Here is a 7,188-nt window from a genome sequence, read left to right on the forward strand (position 1 = left end):
GCACCACCCTGCAGAAGTAGATGTGTTTAAAAATATAGGCTACTTTTTTAACCAAAAGTAAAAGTACTCATTATGCAGAATTACCAATTTCAGAAAAATGTATATGATTGGATTATAATTATTAATGCATCAATGTGTAATCATCACTTTAATGTTGAAGTTAGTAAAGTTCAGGGACATTTTAGCTACATTATATCTTGTGAATGTCCCCATGGTGATTAACATAGTTTTATCTTAATTTGTAATATTGTATCATGCTTTTAATTGTATTTCGTATTGTTAATTTGGTTATACTAAGTTAAATAGAAATTTAGAAGAAATAATAGAAGAAATAGAAGTACAATATTTGACTCTGAACTTTAGTGGAGTAGAAGTACAAAGTAGCAGAAAATAGAAATACACAACCAGCTCAGTGGTTGGAGATAGTTTAAAGAAAGAATTTCTCCTGCTTCTTCGAGAGTCGGAGCTCCTTAAAGGTTTTAACTCTGTTTTGACTTTGGATAAAATATTTCTTCCATAACATCATTTGCTTCATCTAAAACATGCAGGGCTCCACTCTTGACAGCACCTGCTGCTTTCAGTGCTGCTTCCAGTGGGGTGTCTGCTCCCTCAGCTGCATTATAGCCTTTAAAACCTCCTATCACTGCTCCCGCCACAGCAGATGCCCCTATAAGAGCTGCTGCTGCTCCTCCTACTGTTCCTCCTGCTGCTGCTCCTCCTGCTGCTGTTGCTCCTGCTGCAGCAGCTTCTCCTACAGCTGCTGTTGCTCCTGCTGCAGCAGCTTCTCCTACAGCTGCTGTTGCTACTGCTGCAGCAGCTTCTCCTACAGCTGCTCCTCCTGCTGCTGCTGCTGCTCCTTCTGCTGCTGTTGCTCCTGCTGCTGCTGCTGCTCCTTCTGCTCCAAATGCTTTTGCAACAGTAGCTGCTGCTTTGCCCATAGATTGGAAAACTTCAATATTCTTTAAAGCTACGACAACTAATCCAACCATCACTACCACACCGAATAAAGCTCCTAACAATGTACCTGTTGCAACACCTGCTAATCTGACCGAAAGCTTTGTGGATACTCTGCCCTCAGCCTGCTCTCTGATCTCTTTCTCTGACTTGTCTCCTGGTAACAGTTGAATCTGCTTCTTCTCTCGCTGTATTTCTTCCTCCACTGCTTGTAGCATTTCATTGGTGTAGCAGCTCCCGTTGTTTTCCATCACCGTCTTGTCTATTGACTTAAGTAGCTCCTCCACCTGGAACTTGTTGCTCCTGTATTCATCCTTTGGGTTTTCGTTCCAGTATTTATTATCAACGACATGGCAACGGCCTCCGCACTTCTTCACCAGATCACTCGTGAACTCGTTCTTCTGGACATGATCCTCAATTTTCTGTCCTTTACGGAGCTGGTCACCATGAGTAAAGATAACTGTTGCATATTGGAAAGCTTCTTCAGAAAAGCATTGGCTTATTTTGTTGATGACAGCCTGCTCATGCTCTGTGACTTTCTCTACTTTAAGCAAAATGAGAAAAGCATGAGGACCAGGAGCGCACTTTATGATACAGCTCACTATCTCAGACTTCAGCTCCTCCTCAGATCTATCAGTGTCAAAGAAACCAGGAGTGTCGATCAAAGTGATGCTTCTTCCATTGACAGATCTGGTCTCTACTTGACATTTTCTTGTTCCAGAGTCGAGAGAATCATCGATCTCGAACAGTTCCTCTCCAAATATGGTGTTAGCCAGGCTGCTTTTTCCAACTCCAGTTTTTCCCAAGATGACAATTCTTCTGTTTGACCCTGAAAGAAAATAACCAGTCATTTATACTGTAAATTTGTGTTTTGAAATTATTTCGCTATAAAATAGCTGCATTAGCATGATACACATATGAACATTGGTATCAATAAATAAAAGAAGCCTGCATGTATTTTATTGATCAAGAACACCTCAAATCATTTCAGTAGCCTATCAATCACTCTTCAACAATAAGGTAATCTATTGTGGTAAAGACAACTGAGGATCATTCTGTAAACAGCTTTTAATATGACACATTAAAAACTGGATTTGGATTTGGTTTAGTTATTTTGTGTGTTATTTAGTCCTTCCTTATTTGTATCTTCTAATATGGTGACATCAATGGAATAATAATTTGGTAATAATATAATAAAGGGTGGATTTTTTCACAGTATAACAGGATACTATGATTAGTAACACCTTAACAATCACATGACATTTTTGGTTTGTGAAAATAATTAATTAGCGTAACATATTATAATGCTGACATTTACCCTCCATTATGTCCAAACACTCCCCTTTGTTTCAAGGCAATACTGTATAAATTATGTTTAATGCTGTGACTGCAAACACTTGTGTTGTTTTTCCATAGACTCACAATGGTTAGACAGCACTTGTGTGGAGTGCTAACATTGACACACTAAGACAGTTGTCTGTGCCACACTTAAGCCATTAAATCTAATTTAAAATATATAGCCAACTAGAAAGGATTGAAAGATCAAATTAGTTCCGTTAGTCAGTTTACATGCGAGTATAGTTTAGTTCTGTATGCCAATTATTTCTCTGTGAGAGACGTAGTGTTTAGTTTACCTATAGGCTTTAGACCAGCAGTGAAAAGTTTGGAGTGTTATTTACTTGGGAAAGTCTAGGAAAGTTTTTCCACTTTTTAAATTCAACAAGGGAAATCATCAAGTAAACTTTACTTGCTAATACAAGTTTCCTTTACTAGCAAACCTCAGGTAATTTACTGATGTTTATTAATATGGTTATTGAATTTCACTCTACTTCTTTGTAAGTTTTACTTAAACACTGACTGCTTCAAACTGAAAAATATCACCTAAAACCAACCTTTTCAAGGTAATTTTTAAATACCTTTTCTATCTTTTATTTATGGACTATATTTAAGTAACATTTACACAACATTTTACATAATATTCATTGAAACAATTAACACAAAAAATGAGGCAACTGTTTCATTTAACAACCCATTTATTTTTCTTAAGTGAAAAATTATTTTTTCAATAAAACATTTTCCAGCAAGTTTGCATGGCAAAACAACAAGGTATAGTTCACCCTAAGATTAATTTTGTTATTATTTACTCACCCCTTTGTCAATAGAAGGATCGGTGAAGTTTTGTTAACATCCGTGTTCTTCTGCAAGTTTGAGAGACATTTTTTCAACTTAACTGCAGTGAGCGGTATCTTAGCTTCAAACGTCCAAAAATACATCAATAATCAATAAAATGTCTCCATACTGCCTTTCTGAGTGTCCTGTAGATCACACGTGCCAAGGCGTTTGTAAAAAACATTACAATCTTGTGTTCAGCTTAGTTTGCTCCTCTGCTCTTCCCATGTGTGCTCCTTCCAATGCCAGAAACAACTAGTACACACTACTAACTTCCAGCCACCCCATCGATGTTCACGCAGCACCACAGAGGAAGCTGAGCAAACACAATTTTGTTATGTTTTTTTCAAAATATCTAGGAATGTGTAAGCTGCAGGACACTTGCATTACTTCAGATGAGCAGTATGGAGACATTTCTTTGATACATGACATATTTTTTGGATGTTTGAAACCAAGTTGCCGTTCCCTGCAGTTTTGTAAGAAAAAAGATCTTGGCAAACTCCCACAAGAGCATGAATGTTGACAAAACTTCAGTCCTTCTAGGGTGAGTAGATGATGACAGAAATTTAATCTTAGGTTGGCTAAAATGGGTTTGAGGTAGCTTGTTAAAAGGCACAAGGACAAGTTCAGGAACTGTTTGCATAGAGCATACGTAGCCTATCTTTTGGATATGCTTTTAAACCTTAAACTCTTGAAAAAAAACATTTGACATGCTTCAGGAACCTTCAGTGATGCCCATATGCAGAAGACAGGCCTTTGCAACACTTCCACAGTTGTCAAGTACCTCAGTCCTTTCAATAACAATCGACAGTGTCGGATGCACCTTCATCTTCTTCACTTGTGTGGAAGACACAGATCCTCAGGACTTGCTCAGTTTGCTCCTCTTGAGAGTCCTCTCTGCTGATATCCTGTAACATATATGTGAATCCATGTTCTTATTCAAGTTATACACTTGTAATAATAATGTGCTCAAGTGAACTTTGTGATCTGAAAATGTTTTTCTTGTAGTCCTCGATTAGTTCCCCTGAAGACTCCCCCAGGAATTCCATCAGGGCGCGAATAATGGCCTCCCATCTTGCTTCAACGTGTCACTGTTTTAACAGACAGAAGATACTTGTGTAGAAAGTACTATATGAATTCACTAATCTATACATGTTGTCAATAGAAGCAACATCAAAATTCATACAAAACTATGATATCCTGGATCTGCATTGATTGGTCCTCTGAGGGCATTAATCTTAACTGCTGCAGGTTCATCCACTTCACAGTAACTGTATGCACTTGAAACTTTAACTTAACCTTTCCCAAACTGTGGTTCGGGAACCAGAGTGAAATATCAATTTTATGAATTTATTTTCCTCTGTTAAGCTCAGGTGCATCTCTCTCTACCTCTATTTTTTTGCCCTCTCATTTCTATCCCTGTCTCTCACAGACTCACACAAAAACCTTTTTTTCATATCAGCATAAAAGTCAACTTAAAACTAAGAATGAGAGATATCTGTAGCAGGAGAACTTTTCCGGTGGAGGCTGTAAAATACAAAGAAATCTATTAATGCATCGTACTCAAAGTTACTTTAATGCCAGGGATAATGGAGAAGCAACATTTCTTGTGCTATATTCATATCACGAGAATAGTTATAACATCAGATTGTCCTTTCAACGTTTGTATACATTACATTTTATGTGGCGCAACACATAACTTCACAATTCACAATATATTCTGCTTCATTTTAATTTGGAATAGTATGTATATTCTGTGATGATGGTAAACCTCTTACAACATATGAAGGGCAAAGCACTGCATTTTTTTTTGTACCTGAATAGCCAGATGGCTTTGCTTGTGACAGAGCTTGCTGTAGCTGCTGCTTGAGAGAGCACTGTGTCAAATGTAGAAAGTTTTTGCTTTGGGCTTAAGGACAAAAACACAAAGACAAAATAATACATTAAAACTACAAGAAATACTACATTAAAACTACAGAATACTACAAGAAATACTACATTAAAACTACAAGAAATACTACATTAAAACTACAGAATACTACAAGAAATACTACATTAAAACTACAAGAAATACTACATTCAAACTACAGAATACTACAAGAAATACTACATTAAAACTACAGAATACTACAAGAAATACTAGATTAAAACTAAAGAATACTACAAGAAATACTACATTAAAACTACAGAATACTACAAGAAATACTACATTAAAACTACAAGAAATACTACATTCAAACTACAGAATACTACAAGAAATACTACATTAAAACTACAGAATACTACAAGAAATACTAGATTAAAACTAAAGAATACTACAAGAAATACTACATTAAAACTACAGAATACTACAAGAAATACTACATTAAAACTACAAGAAATACTACATTCAAACTACAGAATACTACAAGAAATACTACATTAAAACTACAGAATACTACAAGAAATACTAGATTAAAACTAAAGAATACTACAAGAAATACTACATTAAAACTACAGAATACTACAAGAAATACTACATTAAAACTACAAGAAATACTACATTCAAACTACAGAATACTACAAGAAATACTACATTAAAACTACAGAATACTACAAGAAATACTAGATTAAAACTAAAGAATACTACAAGAAATACTACATTAAAACTACAGAATACTACAAGAAATACTACATTAAAACTACAAGAAATACTACATTCAAACTACAGAATACTACAAGAAATACTACATTAAAACTACAGAATACTACAAGAAATACTAGATTAAAACTAAAGAATACTACAAGAAATACTACATTAAAACTACAGAATACTACAAGAAATACTACATTAAAACTACAAGAAATACTACATTCAAACTACAGAATACTACAAGAAATACTACATTAAAACTACAGAATACTACAAGAAACACTACATTAAAACTACAAGACAGGTGCGTTGTGTGTAGTGACCATAGTAAAATTAAGCTACATTGATATGTGATGTATGATTAAGGCAAGTGGGATAATATTATATTTTAACCCCAGTTACATATGCAGGAAAAATCCTAACTGACTTACCTTCAAGATGTTTTTGCTGCTCCTGTCCATTAAACCGGACCGCCCTCGTTGTCTTTTTGTGTTTTGGCCATGACTATGAAACCTTTGAATACTCTTCCCACACAGTTTATTTATTACATGAATGACATATATAGTCGGATAATTCCAGTTCTCACTGTTACTTACAATTGTGACCATTAACCTAATAAATATTACTACACTGCAAATCATTTATTTCAGTGAGCTGCTCCAGCTTTGTAAAGTTATTAGATTTGTTTAAATTTTAAGGAATTAGACTGTTTAAATATCCCCACAACTGTTATGGAAAACACTCACATCAGTCCCTCGTCCACTGATGCGCTGTGCGGAAAAAAAATTCCACACAATTCAGTTCTGGCAGCGGGCGAGCGTGTGCGTGAGTCGAGCACGAGCATGACTGTTTCACGGGATGCGTCCCGCTTGTGGCTGTCCGCACCTCCCTTTTCGATTGCCTTATGAAAATAGCTTACTCACTTCCCGTCTGGTTACTGATTGTTGATTAGGCCTACAATAGTTAGTCTACAGCTTGTTTCAAATATTATTGCAAGGCTAATTTCGCAAAATATGCCCATGTGTTTCCCGATTATACGTTATTGTTGGGTAACATTAAAATATCCATTCAGTGAGCAGTGTTGGCAAAGTGAAAGAAGTAACCTTTACTCACCGTCCATGTTGTTATAAGAGAGATCAGTGAAGAGGAAAACACCGTTTGGATCTATCAAACAACCGTCCTGTGTGTATCTTTATCCTGTGCTCTGACACAGGATTTCTTCTAATTTCACTTTCACTTTCTGTTTGAAAGGGGCGGTGCTTTAAGTGGGCTGTATGCTATTTATAAATCTACCGCAGTACCAAAAATCAGATCATCTCTATTCATTTATTAGCGTTTTTTTTTTAAGACAAAAGAAGAAGATCTATTGGCAGCCGTAGCACATGTGCACTGTAAAACATGATTTAAGATTTATTTCTGTCTTGTAACTTAAT

General features: G+C 35.8%; 1 protein-coding gene across 1 annotated transcript; it reads right to left on the reverse strand.

The window, feature by feature from the left end:
- Positions 1–836: 836 nt before the first annotated feature.
- LOC123965137 (GTPase IMAP family member 7-like) lies at positions 837–6,940 on the reverse strand (the record flags this gene model as incomplete). The annotated part of the gene is made up of 2 exons (XM_046041701.1): positions 6,869–6,940; positions 837–1,783 (listed from the first exon to the last, which is right to left on the reverse strand). Coding segments are annotated over exons 1-2 (954 nt in total), but the record flags the coding sequence as incomplete, so codon positions are not given.
- Between the last annotated feature and the right edge of the window lie 248 nt (positions 6,941–7,188).

This window comes from Micropterus dolomieu, unplaced genomic scaffold (genome assembly GCF_021292245.1).
Source record: "Micropterus dolomieu isolate WLL.071019.BEF.003 ecotype Adirondacks unplaced genomic scaffold, ASM2129224v1 contig_8743, whole genome shotgun sequence".
Lineage (NCBI taxonomy): Eukaryota > Metazoa > Chordata > Actinopteri > Centrarchiformes > Centrarchidae > Micropterus > Micropterus dolomieu.